The sequence below is a fragment of the Amphibalanus amphitrite genome, unplaced genomic scaffold (assembly GCF_019059575.1).
Source record: "Amphibalanus amphitrite isolate SeventyFive unplaced genomic scaffold, NRLGWU_Aamphi_draft 000654F_arrow, whole genome shotgun sequence".
Lineage (NCBI taxonomy): Eukaryota > Metazoa > Arthropoda > Thecostraca > Balanomorpha > Balanidae > Amphibalanus > Amphibalanus amphitrite.
Genome location: NW_024882148.1, coordinates 22,820 through 38,643, shown reverse-complemented (window position 1 = coordinate 38,643; position 15,824 = coordinate 22,820). Strand labels below are relative to the sequence as shown.

General features: G+C 51.9%; 2 protein-coding genes across 2 annotated transcripts; one reads left to right on the top strand and one right to left on the bottom strand.

Annotated features, from left to right (window-relative positions):
* Positions 1-2,593: 2,593 nt before the first annotated feature.
* Positions 2,594-6,131, top strand: LOC122364057 (peroxidase-like). The gene has a single exon (XM_043334104.1). It carries the CDS (start codon positions 2,974-2,976, stop codon positions 6,034-6,036), a length of 3,063 nt encoding a protein of 1,020 aa, XP_043190039.1. The 5' UTR covers positions 2,594-2,973; the 3' UTR covers positions 6,037-6,131.
* A 1,013-nt stretch (positions 6,132-7,144) lies between these two features.
* Positions 7,145-15,175, bottom strand: LOC122364058 (phenylalanine--tRNA ligase beta subunit-like). Its single transcript, XM_043334105.1, has 14 exons — positions 14,843-15,175; positions 13,615-13,670; positions 13,139-13,293; positions 12,704-12,776; positions 12,480-12,595; positions 11,975-12,125; positions 11,457-11,636; positions 10,756-10,931; positions 10,250-10,451; positions 9,861-9,941; positions 8,990-9,082; positions 8,274-8,391; positions 7,529-7,681; positions 7,145-7,339 (listed from the first exon to the last, which is right to left on the bottom strand). Exons 1-14 carry the CDS (start codon positions 14,898-14,900, stop codon positions 7,188-7,190), a joined length of 1,764 nt encoding a protein of 587 aa, XP_043190040.1. The 5' UTR covers positions 14,901-15,175; the 3' UTR covers positions 7,145-7,187.
* Between the last annotated feature and the right edge of the window lie 649 nt (positions 15,176-15,824).

The window sequence follows — 15,824 nt, the reverse complement described above, 5'->3', positions numbered from 1 at the left end:
GGGGGGGGGCACGGGAGCCTGAGGTGCCCCTGACAGGTCCATGGTGCCCTTGCTAGGCCTGTGGTGCCCCTGGACCCTGGCAGGCCTGTGGTGGCTCTGGCGGGCCTAGGGTGCCCCTGCTAGGCTGCTGATGCCCCTAGGACCTGACAGGACTGCGGTGCCCCTGACAAGCCTAAAGCGCCCCCAACAGGCCCGTGATGTCCCCGACAGGCCCAAGGTGCCCCTGCGTGATGCCGTGATGCCTGCGATGCCGGCAGGGCCTCTGACAGGACCATGGTGCCCCTGCGAGGCCGGTGGTGCCCCTGGCAGGTCTCTGGTGTCCCTGACAGACCTGGGGTGCCCCTGACAAGCCTGTGGGCCCCTCACAGGCCCGTGGTGCCCTTGCTAGGCCTGTGGTGCCCCTGGCGGGCTGGTGGTGCCCCTGCTAGGCCGGTGGTGCCCCTGACAGGCACCACCCGGGCACCACGGGGGGTCATGACCCATGTGGCCCCCCTTGGATCTGCCACTGATACATAATATATTGATTTGTAAAGGCTAGACCGGTGGTGCCCCTGGCAGGCCTGTGGTGCCCCTGCTAGGCCCCTGGTGCCCCTGGGCCCTGACAGGACTGTGGTGCCCCTGCTAGGCCTCTGGTGCCCCTGCAAGGTGGTGCCCCTGTAAGGCCTGTGGTACCCCTGCTAGGCCTCTGGTGCCCCTAACAGGCCCATGGTGCCCCTACGAGGCCGGTGGTGCCCCTGGCAGGTCTCTGGTGTCCCTGACAGACCTGGGGTGTCCCTGACAAGCCTGTGGGACCCGTCACAGGCCCGTGGTGCCCTTGCTAGGCCTGTGGTGCCCCTGGCGGGCTGGTGGTGCTCCTGCTAGGCCGGTGGTGCCCCTGCTTGGCCGGTGGTGCCCCCGGGCACCAAGGGGGGTCATGACCCATGTGGCCCCCCTTGTATCTGCCACTGATACATAATATATTGATTTGTAAAGGCGTTATGGCTTATGCAATATGCAATTGCAGGCACTTGGTATCCCTCACTTATCCCTCATTGGGGGCTCTGGCGGGCTCCTGAGGGCCCACGTCTATCTCCATTCTCCGGGAGCCCTAGACGGGCTCCTTTGGGTCCTTTCAGTCCACTACAGCATAAGAGGTCTCCACGCAAGTCCTATACATCTGAGGGCGTACCCTGACGTCTGAGGTACCCAACTGCAGCTCCAATGGTCTCTTACACTGGCGGATCCAGGGAGGGGGCATTTAGGGCCATGCCCCTTTCCCAGAGGCCTAAAGTGGCCCGTTTGCCCCTCCCCCAAACGATAATGAAACATAGTTCAATCAGTGCGTGGCCCAGGAGCCGAGTTAGACTGGGGGTGTTTTACCACCTCCCGGCCCGCAAAGGGACCCAAGAACTGACTCGAAGCGGGTTAACTGGTCGACAAAAGCAATGGTAAGTGTTCACAAAGTAATATAAAGGCATGGGTCGGGTTGACTACCATTTATATATTTTTCTTTTTAGTTAAAAAAAAATAATAGTGTCAGAGCTGTGACGAAAAATAAGTGGCCTAAATCCGATGAGAAAACAGGATTTGGGGGTACCCTAGGTTTGGCTCCGCATGAGTTGGCCCCCCCCAAAACGCAAGCCTGGATCCGCCAGTGAATGGAGGGCGAAATTAGCGAACTTTAGCTCATAAGACACAATTTCAGACACTTAAAACATAATTTTTAGTCCTTTCTTATAATTATTATGGCTCCATTTAGTCAATATCACATACGGAATCATTACCTGATGCCCATAAACTGAGCCGGTATTCTTGACTTGCCGATGCAATTTATCATCAAATATCATCGTTCCTCGGCAGTCAAACAAGTTCCTATTGATGATTTAATACAACTATCAACTTATTTTCATGTTATCGCATAAAACTTAACTTTATTCCAACTTTGGCTCTTCGGCTGTAATCACGAACCCTCACTTGTCAGCAGAATTTAAGCAACTTCTTAAATCAAAACTGGGAAAAGAATATTTCCATGACATTTCTCAATTCCTGTTCTACCTGGTTCACAAAAATTTTCATCAAAATCGGTTATAGGTAAGTAATAAACGACAAAAGTATACAAAAATACACGCTCCGCCCATAGCCCGCAATGCTAAAATGACGCCAGCGCCCTCGCCGTCGGGAAATCCGCCGCCGCCGCCGGGTGGTCGGAAAATCGGCGGAGTGTCCGATCCAGGAATACCTAATCCATGGTCCGCCGCTGGTTCGCTATTTCTTGTTACGCGAGTCTTGTAACGCCATCAGCCCGCTTCTGACGTTACAATTTTGGTTCAGCTGTCAAAGTTTGCACGTGGACCCGGTGAGTACCAGCCGAATGTCACACTTGTCGCCCTGTGTCCGGCGACATTTGACAGTGCCAGATGTAGGTGACCCCATGTGATGCAGGTATCACCGGCGCTCCCCGGTGACGACTGTCAGAGTGCGGCGCTCGCTCGCACCGCGCGCACGTCCCGCTCGAGCTGAGCCCCCGCCCCAGTGATGAGGACCGGGATCGGCCGCCTGCTGCCCCTGCTGGTGGCCGGGCTGCTGTTCACCGGCGGCAGCGCCCAGCTGACGGCCGCGCAGAGCTCTCCCTCCAGTCCGGGACAGAGCGTCGCTGTCGGTGGCCAGCAGCTGACCGCGGCGGGTCCTACCCGTTCCCGCGACCAAGGGCGGGCCGCGCTGAGCTCTGCCAGCGACGCTGGGTTAGGGCGGGCCACGTCGGGTTCCGCCAGTGTCCGCGACACAGAGCCACCGGTCTCGGCGAGTGCTCGGACCACGTCGGGTTCTGCCAGTGTCAGCGAGACTAAGCCGCTAGCCTCGGTGAGTGTCGCGTCACCGGCTCTTACATCATCCAGGAGTACTAATACGGCGCAACGCCGTCCTATAATTGAGGGGGATACATTTCCACCGTGCCGCTGCGTGCCGACAGAAATCTGTCCGCCGGCCGGACGCGTCATGAGATGTGTGCTGCCGGGACGCCGCCGCGATGTAGAAGCCAGCAAGCTCGGCTACTGCTGTCGCGGATCGCTAGTGTCCCCTGCAACAGTAGGCGCTGGTATACAGATCCAAGCCTCCGAGTCACCGCCGACGGCGGGTACCTCCACGGCGGGTACCTCTACGGCGGGTACCTCCACGGCGGGTACCGTCGCGGAGGGTACCGTCACGGTGGGGAAGTCGACGCCGAAAAACACCGCTGCCAGTGGCTCCAATTTGCCTATTACATCATCTACGAGTGCTAATACGGCGCAACGCCGTCCTATAATTGAGGGGGACACCTTTCCGCGGTGCCGCTGCGTGCCGGCAGAAATCTGCCCGCCAGCCCTACGCGTCAGGAGATGTGTGCTGCCGGGACGCCGCCGCGATGGCCTGATCTTCAGTAGCGCAGATATACGCAACAGAGAAGCCAGCAAGCTCGGCTACTGCTGTCTCGGATCGCTAGTGTCCCCTGCAGAAGCGGGCACTGGTATACCGATCGAAGCCTCCGAGGCACCGCCGACGGTGGCTACCGGCACGGCGGTTACCGTCACAGGGGGTGAGTCGACGTCGAAAGACACGGCTGTCAGTGACTCCAATTTCGACCTGGTCGTGGCGGACGGCGCGAAGCGTCCCGTGTTCTCCGAGACGGTAGTGTCGGGCGGCCGGAGCGGCGAGCGCCAGCTGCTCGAGCGCTCGCCGCTGCCGGCTGGCGCCAAGGTGTTTCTGCGCCGCATGGCTCTCGACTCCGGAGACAACGTGGCCCGGCGCGCCGTAGTGGCACCGCGCCGGCGCAGCCGCCTCTTCGCCACGGTGGCTCCCAGCGGTGGCCAGGCAACACCGGCGGCCCAGAGCGCCCGCTCCGCCGCCTCCTCGGCGACCGTGTCCAAGTCGATGCAGTTCCTGCGGAGTGTAGGTGTGGTGGTGAGCGCGCCGTCGCGAGTGCCGCCGCCGTCGGTCACCAGCCGGCAGCAGTCCAGGAACCTGCGTCCGTCGGCGGAGGCGCAGCAGCAGGCGCTGGGGGCGCTGCAGCTGCTCCAGCAGACCCGAGTGAGGCCGCGCCGGACGGCTGGCACAGCCGCCGGACGGTCACCACGTCCCGGCGCACGCAGGCGCGTCAAAAGGTCGGCCATGCCTCCGCCACCGTCGCCACCGCCGGTCGATGACTGCAGCAAGCGCCTTCCAGGGAGGTGTATTGAAAGGGAGAAGGTCACCCGCTGTCTTCGTCGAAGATACGGCGTATGCATTCGCCGCGGAAGTGCTCAAGGCAAATGCATCAAGCGCCTCCCCGGGAAATGCATAGAACTTGAAGTGCAGAACTGCCAGAATGAGCCGGATATCAAATGCAAGGATAGACCTCTCAGGTACCGCTTCATCAATGGCCAGTGCAACAACATGAATCAGCCTCGCTGGGGACGCCAGATGACGGGCTTGCGCCGTCTGATGGACAACACATTCGAAGACGGCGTGTTCGCGCCGCGCAGCCTGTCGGCGGCCGGCGGCCTGTTGCCCGACCCGCGGGCCGTCAGTCTGGGCGTGTTCCACTCCGACGGCGAAGTCGACCAGCAGCGCACCGTGTCGGTGGTGACCTTTGGCCAGTTCGTCGACCACGACCTCTCGCTCTCGCCTACTTTCGGCAGGGACGCCATCGAATGCTGCAGAGAGGACCTGAACGGCTCGCTGCCGCTCCGTCAGCAGCACCCGCAGTGTTTGCCGCTCAAGGTGGCCGCCGACGACCCGCTCTACAAAGGCAAAAAGGCGCGACGCTGCATCAGCTTCACGCGCACCATGCCGGCGCTCGACCCGCAGTGCATGGCCAAGCCGGCCACCCAGGTGAACGAGCTGACCAGCTGGGCGGACCTGTCGCAGGTGTACGGCAGCACTGACGATCTCAGCGCTAACCACCTGCGCTCGTCCATCGGCGGAGCACTGCGCACCAGCAAACGCGGCAACTTCCTCCCCAGACGGGGAGACCCGGACGACGAGACGCTGGAGTTCCTGGCGGGCGACGGACGGGTCAGCGAGAACCTGCTGCTCTCCCTGTTCCACACGGTGTTCTTGCGCGAACACAACCGGGTGGCCGCTTCGCTGGCGGCGCGCCACAGCTGGCACGACGAACGTCTATTTGAGGAGGCCCGCCGGCTGGTGATTGCAGAGTACCAGCACGTCCTCTTCAACGAGTGGCTGCCGGCACTGCTCGGCGAAAAGTTCACCAAAGATGTCGGCCTGAGTGGCGACTTCGGTAGAAAGACGTACTCCGATATCATAAACCCCAGCGTCAGCACCGAGTTCTCGACAGCCGGGTTTCGGCTGCACTCGATGGTGCAGGGCGTCGTGGAACTGGCCACCAGAGTCGGTCGAATTCGGCGACGCATCCCGCTGATGGGCAACTTTTTCCGCTCCAACGAGCTGGTGGTGGCTGCGCAGCTGGTCGAAATGGCACGAGGCATCACCCGAACACCCGCCATGCGCTTCGACGGCAGCTTCTCGGATGAACTGCGCGGAGGGCTGTTCCAGTTCAATCCCGACCAGAAGGGCGGAGGAGTCGATCTGACCGCTCTCAACATCCAGCGCGGCAGGGACCACGGCATCCCCACATACTCGACTGTGGCATCGCGCTGCAACAACATCCCGATCCGCAGCTGGAGTGACCTGCACCAGACCATCCCGGAGGCAGACGTGCGCCGTCTGCGCTCCATCTACCGGGACTGGCGCGACATCGACCTGTACGCCGGCCTGAACCTGGAGCGGCGCGCTGCCGGCGCCCTGGTCGGACCCTCCACGCGCTGCCTCATCACCGACCAGTTCCTCCGCACTCGCTACGGCGATCGGTTCTTCTTCGATCACGACGGCCACCCAAACAGCTTCAACGAAGATCAGCGGAAGGAAATCCGGCGCACGTCGTGGGCGCGCCTGCTTTGCGACAATGTGGGCAGCGGGTTCGACTCTGTGCAGCCGCGCGCCTTCCTGGCCGCTACCGGAGACAACAAGGTCGTCTCCTGTCAGTCTCGCAGCATCGACCGGGTCGACCTGACCAAATTCTGAGCCGGTCACAGCCCGCGCGCCCGCCGGTCCGTCCCGACTGAGTCGGCAGAAAGGATGGCACGGCCGACGGTGAACTGTTAGGCAGGGAGAATTGTCAGACAGGGAGAGTTGTGTAATGTGAAATGTGTAAGGTTTTATTACCGCGATTGAGACAGCACTTAGCTGTTTCCATTCTCAAAAGCAGCAAAAAAATGTCACAGGCGTTGTTGTTGCCGCTATTGCGGCTCAGATGGTGTTCCAAGTCCCAAACATGGTTGGACCTCGATGTGTATGTGAAGCGTTTTACGACACAATTGACGGGTCAATAATAAAGAGGAATCTAAAAAAAATATATATATTTCGAAATTTAAATCGATTATAATGATGTTTTGAAAGACAGCTAAAAGCAAAATAATACTAATTATAATAATCGCAATGCTCCCATGCTTACGAAAGACGAATTTAAAGGTCGCAACAAAACAAAAGTTACGAGAAACTATCAGCCTTGTGCCGTTACAAACATCAGCTACACAGATACCAGCTAGATAGCTAACATGCCAGAGCTCTTGGTGGTACAAAGTCGAAAGCTTCTATGTAGATAGTTTTTGTCACCTATGGAACTAGGAAGTCACGTTTAGAAACCACGAGTTAGGTTTTTATTTACATTGTTTATATCTCACCTTATAATAAGCACGAAAACGAAAGTGAATGCTTAAACAGTGAAATGGAGTTAAAAAATATAACTTTTGCCGAACACTGTTTAAGCTTCAGTCTTCATCTTTCAAGAAATCTGCTTTTGCAACTGTCAAAGCGTTACAACCGGTATAGGTAAGTTCGTTGACATAATAGCATTGTTTGGAACCGTGTCACACTAAAAAATGTACTGCTTCAAATTTATAACCATACAATAATAATACAATTTAAAAACCACTGCACCGCGGGTGCTGCGACCTCGCCCATTGCATGCCTCCCGAGTTTATGCATAAGTGCTAGAAAAACATCGTTTGCTAGTCGGACCGCACCAACCACCCGACCACGATGTATCCCCACGACTACCCTCCATTCTTGTGTCTGCCACAATGCGTTAAACCCCACAACTCCACCACATACGGGTACACAAACACCTGTGTACGTCAGCCAGCGGTGTATTGGTGCCGGCCCCGTGACGCGCATCACAGGAACGGTTCTAGGTTCACCTCCAGAGCCGAGCACGGTAGGTTCAGCTCGAACTTCGTGATCACGTCCGGGTGTAGTACTCCTAGTCGGCCGATCGGCTCGCCGTAGGCCAGCACGTCCGCGCACCGGCCCGGGAAGTAAGACGGGTCTGCGGACAGCGGGCGGGTGTCACGGGTGTATCGAACCGAGAGATACGAAACGGAAGGGGGTAACATGTCCGCGCACAGTCCAATGAAAAAGGACCTACAAAATAAGGTTGGATAGGCAAATATGGCAGAAATGAGCTGCATTACAGACTTGAATCAAACCTCGATAATGAGCCACACTGTACACATACCGTCGGCTGGTCGGAGGCAGTAGCCGCTGGCCGGGTCGGAAGGCACCTCCAGCAGCTGCATTAGCCGGTCCAGCAGGCCGTGGATCACCTCGAAGCCGGACGTCTTGCTATAGCTGACGGCGGCCAGACGCCGCTCGTTGCGGGCGCCCGTGTCTGCCGGGCGGGCCGAGACGGTGAGTCAGAGGGGGTTAGGACAGAATATAACGCTTGTCGCCTATTCACACAGTCACCGTCAGCTATCATCGGACGACACGGAATGGGGATGGTGTCTATAGCACAAGTCTACAGAAGCGTAAATGTATTTTTTATTTAAATGATGGCAAATATTTCGACCCCCATTGAGGAGCCTTTTTCAATGCGAAATTACATGGAATAATAAACGATGCAGACACTTATGGTATACTTTTCAGAGTCTTGAGACTCTAAAAAGTATACCATTAACTTATCAACCTGAGTAAAAGATAAAATGACTTTAAAGTCCCACTTTCTACAGAAGCGGTTAACAGTCAACACGCAATGGTTTCTTTACCCACATTACCCAGCCACAGCCGACATCAAACGCCGCCGCTAGCCAAAGCTGTTAATAGTTTGTGTCTCCTAAAGTAATCCGATCCTAGCCATCATTTAACAGGCAGAGGCAGAACGGAACGGACTGCCACTGCAACTGTCGACCGGTTGGTAATTGACAGAACGCCATCCAGCCATCCATCCAGAAACACAGACAGACAGCAGCGTCGCCACTCACCGGCCAGCCGGTCCTTGAGCACGACATCCGACACCTCGAACAGTCGCAGAGGCAGCGGCATCTTACGGTTGGCCGCCACCGTTTTCAGCAGGCCGGGCACCAGCGAGGTACGAGCCACCTGCAAACCGGACGGAGAGACGGGCACTGCTGAGCGTCCGTTCGGGCGTCCATTCATTCATTCCTTGAACTATTCATTCATTTATTTATTTATTCATTCATTCATTCATTCATTCATTAAATTCATTCATTCAATATTTCATTCAATCGGCAATTGTTTAATTAATTAATTGATTAATTAATTATTAATTCATTCATTCATTAATTCATTCATTCATTAATTCATTCATTAATTCATTCATTCATTAATTCATTCATTCATTAATTCATTCATTCATTAATTCATTCATTCATTAATTCATACATTCATTAATTCATTCATTCATTAATTCATTCATTAATTCATTAATTAATTAATTCATGCATTAATTCATTCATTAATTCATTCATTCATTCATTCATTCATTCATTCATTCATTCATCAGCACGACACAGTCGGAGAAACAGATAAATTTCTTAATTGCTTTGATAGCTTCATAACAATAGAAGCCAAGAATCACGGAGCATACTGCGTCAATCAATGCTGCTTTACTGCTGATATGGGTTACAAACTCAATACGAAGTTAAAACCGCCTGAGAACATCTGCAGCGTTACACACCTGGAACTCCAGCGTCTTTGGGTTGGATATGTGAACGACGGGCAGCTGTGAGATGTCCTGACGCATCTTGGAGCCGATGTCCGCCTGCGAGCACTGCGGACACGCAGAGTGGACGAGTGTCAGTAGGGGGACCCGGACCACGTGAGCTGCAGGTGAAACCACGGATCCAGTTAGGTGACAACTATATATGTGAAACGAAAGTCACGGGACTGGTGAAAAGGATGGCACAGGAGCAGACGAAGCAGCAAGGTAATGGTAGGAGTTGCAGTGAAGACGGGAAACTAGTGGAGCTGCGCGAGCAGGACAAGCGCTGGTTCGGCTCAATTGTGAACACTGAACAGTCATCAGTCACGGCAATGTGGATTGACGTGCATATTGTTTTACAGAGGTTCGCTTTGTTCGAGGTGTCAGAATTCAGATACAATCACTAGCCGCTCTGCCACTCTAATAGAAAGGTGAAGTAATGTGAGTAAAGGTGTTGTAGACCGTAGTCACTCATAGAGATGTCAATCGGATACCAACTTTTTGGTATACCGATACCAAACCGATACCAACTCGGTATTTGGTATTTCAATTCTAATATGTTTGGTATTTTGCTGGAATCATGAACCCTCGCTAATGTTTAAGAGGCTAAGAAATCGGTAAAAGGTTGGTATTTTCCTCATTTTTCCAAGTTGGTTTGGTTTCGGTATTTCTCCACGGTTTTGGTTGGTATTTGGTTTGGTATCGGTATTCCGATTTTCCGTAATTGACATCACTACTCACTAGTGAGCTGGGATAACATTAGCGTCCTTCATGACTCACAAGTCAGTAGTTATGTGATCACAAGCTTGCTCACAACTAAAAGCGTAAGAGTAGCCCCGTAACTCACCAGCGAGAATGTGAGCGCCTCGGTGAATCCCGCCTCGGCCACTTGGTGGCGCACTTGATCCGACAGCTTGTTCAGCGGGTTCTGTAAGCAGAGCATCAAACGGCTCTCAGCCACGTAACACTTCACCATGTCAGTAACCCAAGGCAGTCAACCCAATGAAATTACTAGGCATAGTTAGACATGCTACTTCACTGCATACGAGGAAAATAAGCCGGTCAGGTAGTCGGTACGCTTATAAAGTAACACCATCGTAAGCGTACTGTGTGCTTGCAATCAATCGTTTGCTCGTCCCCTAGTCCTATCTAACCAAGTAGTTAGATGCAAACTGTCTCTCTCACTTTCACCCTTGCTTTCCCATCGCTATTCTCGCCGTGCGATGTCCCGCCTACCTGTACGGCGATGACGCCTATGGGCGGAATCTGTTTCTGAATGTTGTTGTAGCCGTAAGCGATAGCCACGTCCTCGACCACATCGCAGGCGTGCAGTATGTCGTGTCGCGTGGGCGGCACCTCGACCGTCAGCCGGCCGCTGGACGCCTCCGACGACAGGCACATCTTGGTGAGCAGGGTGGCCAGCTGGTCCGCCGACTGACTGTTGGAACAAGGGTGGAAGGTGAACAGGGTGGCTTGGACAGTCAGGATGTGAACTGAGCAGGGAAGTCGATCATGGCCGTTAGTATATGAGCTCGTGAGTGCTTGGAAAGATCCGGCGGGGAAAGCATGCACATTGCACATAAGTTATTTATTGAGTTCGGACCCGGAGTTGACTTTATCAAAAAACATTGAGACTGTGCAAATGGCATCTAACAGCCACTGCCTTATGACTCAAATATCGTGTCCATTGAGCTAAAATCAGGGTACCCGAGACAAGCTACTACTCCGCTACTACTCCTTACTTGATTCCCACGTTCCTGTTGACGAGGTCTACGTCGATGGCCTCTTTCCTGTAGGCCAGCGTGGGATACACGTGCTTCTCGCCGCTGGGGTACTCGACCTCTGCTGACTCGACCGTGTACGCCTCCTTACAGTACTGGCTGAACATGCACACCAGCGTGTCCAGCACTATCTTCGCCTGTAAACAGAGTACTAGCTGAACAGTAAACATACATACAAGTGCATCCCGCACTATCTTTGCCAGTGATAAACAAGACACTTGCTACTTCAACTTGGTCCCACGTACACACAATTATCACTAAACTGAACAGTATTGGCTCACCAAAATAACAGTTGCATGACATCTTCAATATTTTTATTTAAAAAGATAGCAAATTTGAGCTGTTGAAAATGACACCTGGCTAACAAAAGCAACTTTCAACCATGAAAATAAACTCCTCTGATGTCTCGAAACCCCATACTTGCCCGGTGTTTAGACCACACCCCGCCCACTGCCTTGGTGAGGTCGGTGGCTGTTAACACCCCCCCCCCCCCCCTCCCACCCCAACCTCGGTGAGGACGGTGGCCGTTTGGTCCCCCCCCCCGTACATTAGTAAGGCTAGCTGGCCTTACTAATGCAATGTAAGGCTAGTAAGGGAAGGCCGTTTGTCCCTCCCCTGCCCCGTACCTTGGTGAGGTCGGTGGCCGTTTGTCCCTCTCATACCTTGGTGAGGTCGGTGGCCGTGCACTCGATGAACACGTTCCTGGTGGCCAGTGTGATGCGCGAGTGGTGTCCATTGATGATGGGAGGCATGCTGAGCACCACCCCGTCAGCGTCCGTGATCACGGGGTACACGGGGCTGTCGCGGATGATGGGCAGATACTGCTTCAGGTGGCTGTCACCCTGGGACAACGGAAAGGGCGGGAAGCGGTACCGTCAGACATAACAGGGGGAACAGGGCCCAAGAGTTATCGAAAACACTGGAGTTACAATTTTCAGAACGTAAAATTACATCGCTAAGACGTTGGTAATCAATTCACTTTTAAAGCAAGAACACGGAAAACACTGATAAAAGTATGTTTGACGGTTCAGCATTCTGCTATAAAGATTCACTAATCACTACAGACATCGAACTATGTTACAGTCATATTCATCCCAACTTCCATAACACAGCTTTGCTTGGGTACATTAGCCTCCCTTCCCGTTCAACACCACACAGTCGCCGTCCCGTTGTTTCTCACCGAGTAGAGTTCCATGAGCTCCGGCGCGGTGAAGGCGCGCGTCTGCGCCAGCGGCTGGAACTTTATCTGGCTGGGCGGCAGCGCGTCGTAAGTGAACGGGCCGCGGATGGTGTCCAGGTCGTGCGTGCCGATCGCTACCAGACTGCGCTTCCTGCGGCGGAGACAGTGCAACAAACGGTTAGAACGAGCTGCTGAAGTTGAACGAACTGTTCGAATAAAAACTAGCAGTTGAAATTTTAACGAACTTGGAGGGTCTGAAGATTGACAGACAGCAAGCTTCGAGAATTTTAGCACAAAGTGACTATCATCCATATTCCATAACCAATGATTGCGCACAGATCGCGTCTTCTAATAATTTCAACACAGCTTCGACCCTGATATAAATATCACATTCGTTTTATCATATTCCGCCGAGGTATAAAACTCGTGAAGGTTCCCGAAGGTTCTGAAATACGACGGTCTCTCGCAACAGGTAAATCAGCTGTCACAGTCCGGGTGTGCGTACCTGCAGAGGTTCTGGTGCAGCTTGTCCTGCAGGTCGATGAAGCTGTCGTAGGAGGCCTGGGTGAAGGTGATGTCCTTCAGGACGGCGGCCACCGCGTGCGGCCGGATCTGCTCAGTCTGTGGACCGGTCGCCACGGTCAGCATACAACAAACAGCACGGATTCGTTCGAATCACGACAAGAAATAGTGAAAATTATGAGAACGGGCTGCAGGTGGTATACCTACATTTGGTTTGATGATGAGCCGCTGAAGGGCGCCACTCCGTGGTTTGACGCTTCTATAGCGAGGGATGGCCAGCCTGAAATGTAACAGAACACCAGTTATGGCCGGATTTCTGCAGTACATAGTCTTAAAATACATGCTTCTCACAAACTAGATCTTTTATTGGAAAGAGTCGAGGCAAACAATGACCTTAGAATACCTACCTACCTTAAAAAACACACACATGAGTCCAGTGGAACATTTTCGAAATTATGACAATCGACACAATCGATATGCTACAAAGCAGGGAGCTGAATGACGGCAGCAAACAGCTAAAATAATGACTCGCCACTTTCAGGTCTTGACACCAGAACCGGAAAACCGTTCATCGCCATCCACACTTTTCAACTCCCTCGCCAATATGTCGTGATCAGAAAGCTCCCTATCATAGTTACTCACTTTCCCTGAAAGACGAGCAGACCGCGCGCGAGTCCCTCCAGACAGAGCAGATCATAGCGATTGGCTGGGATGTCCACCTTAAAGATGACGTCCTCAGAGGCGCCCGATGACTTGTCGCCGCCCTGCTCTTTGGATATCATCTGCTTCTCCGTGGTCTAATAAAAAAGAAAAGAAAAATGATATTGAAAATTGGTGTTAGCTCGGTAAAAGCAAGCAAACGCGAACGCTCTCCGGGCCAGACGCATTAAAGATTCCGTATCATAAGCATTGATTCATTTTCCTCCTACCTTCCATGCTTAGTTGATACGGTTAAAAATTTAACATTAATCGTTTATCGGTAATACGACAATCGGGTGAGACAAAGTACGCCCTGCCTCCCCTCTCCTGAGCCCCTCCCCCACCATAGACTGGCTGAGACCCACATCTGGGCGTCGGGCGAGGACTAGAATGTAAAATATGATAGAGGTCTTTCTTACCACTTCATCCAGCTCCAGACCGAATTCAAAACACAGGTCATTGAATTCCTCTTCAGCTGAAACAATGACACATTAGTCTTAGATAAAATAATAAATCGCTAGCAATCCATGCAGGTCCTTGCTCTTCTAGCTGTTCATAAATGACACTTTGTGGCTGCCAGCTAAGCCATCTAGGTGGCCTGGGTAGGAGCCTTGGCAGGTCCCTGGTACTTTCGGCCCCAAGTAGTGGGTCCGCAGCAGGATGCAGCACGACTTGTCACCGATGAGAGTTATCATTGAAAGCAAGCTAAATTTTTCTGATCACCTTGATGAAACATGAAAGGGGGAAACACAGTTGCTTTAGGCATCCTGATTCATAGCCTGCATCTTCAGGGGGCGAATGTCGCCTCCTGAAGATCTCAGCTCCTACGGGAGCTAAAAAGACAAAATTTGGAGGGTGGGTCGGGCAGTGAGGAACTCTATTGTGTGTCAATTTCATGACCCTAGGCCAACATCTTCAAGGTCAAATGAGGTCAAACATGGTCAAATTTGTCATCTTAGGGACTATTTTGTGTTTACATGCCAATAACTCACAAAATCACTGGCCAATTTTCTTATTTCTTACACTATATGAAAGTGCATACCTTTATGAGCATATATCAAAAATCTATTGATGATCCAACCATAACAATGGCAATTAGAACTTAAAAGCCTGCTCAGAGTAAGATATTGCCGGCTGAGGCAAGAATCGGCCAATGTGGAAAACGTTTGTCACAATTTTGTGTTAACACCCTCATACCTCAAAATGTTACCAGCTGATTTTCAAATTTATTCTACCATTACATTGCTTGTACATTTTTAAGTCTTCACAGAGATCTTGATGTGAATTGATCATTAGCAGCAGTACCTAAGCAGTGCAATGCAAAGACGGAACCATCCAGTGCTGGCACAGTCTGTCAGTCAAGCTGACATAACAGCTGGCACCAGCTGCTGTGGTGCTACTCCGGCAGGCTCTTTGACTTACTATACTCCTGTTACAAGAAAAATTGTAGATCAATTCACTTATTGCTTGCACAGTAAGACGAACATGATTCAGTTCTAGGCACATACCTATACTGAGACTTTAATGTTAATGGAATGGGCACAGTGAATTATTGGCCAAAAACAAGAGGGTTTGGCAAAATTTGCCCCTTTCACTACGCAGTACAATGTAATTACCAGGAAAAAAGCATAAAACTTCATGACTTACTGTATTTTCTCCCCAGAGCTTCAAACAAAAGATCACGATTTACACCAACAGTAGGCATCTTGGAAGGAAAGCACAAGAAATAATTAGCTTAAATATGTTTTCTATAATCCTACAGACATCAACAAACTTAACACCCGGAGCCCTTAACAATTCGGCAACACAACAAAAAAATACAACACAGCTGTGGCCTGTGGGGAGTTGCAATTTGCACCACACCCGTCAAAAGTGGAGCTAATAAAGGCTATTATCTGACCGGCACATACGTATTTTCAGCCTTATGGTTCCAAGGGATTTTTCGCTCTTCATATTTGTCGCTAGCGCGCCATTTTTGGCTCAGCTGATGATTGCTTCCAAATTTTAATAACTTCATATGCGCAGGGAAAATGAAAGGACGCCATTTAATTGCGTCCCAGAAAAGCTATTTCTGGCACCTAAAAGCTGACTCGCCCCAGAATTGGTCCTCAGCACCTATTTGGTGGATACCAGCACCAATCATGGAAAATGACCTTAATTAGCTGTTTCTGGCACCTATTCATCGGTACGCCTTACTCTTTTTTCTGAATCTGGCACCTAAATGATGAGCGTAGCACCAATCTAGTAGAAAAATGAACTACTGGCTGGTAGAATCATGTTGTTCTGGTATAATGACCCCTGGAGTCTAGCCTAAAGGTTGCCAGTGCAGCTACACTCTAAGACAGCCCCGTAGTGATCTCAGCATTGTATATGACGTTTAAGTAAGCAAAAAATATTTATTTGTTTGAAAAAACAATGTCATTTAAATATTTAAAAGCATTTATTTGTAATGCTTAAAGGAAAACATTTTTGTGAGTACCTAATTGTCTCGATTTTGACCATTGAAACGGGTATTGTATTTTTTGACGTCATCAAATAGCTCCAAAAAAGAAATGTAATGTTTTCATCCCGTTCAAGGCCGCTGAAGCAACGCGGGATCTTGCGTGGGACATTGTCCGTTGTTTGCCGC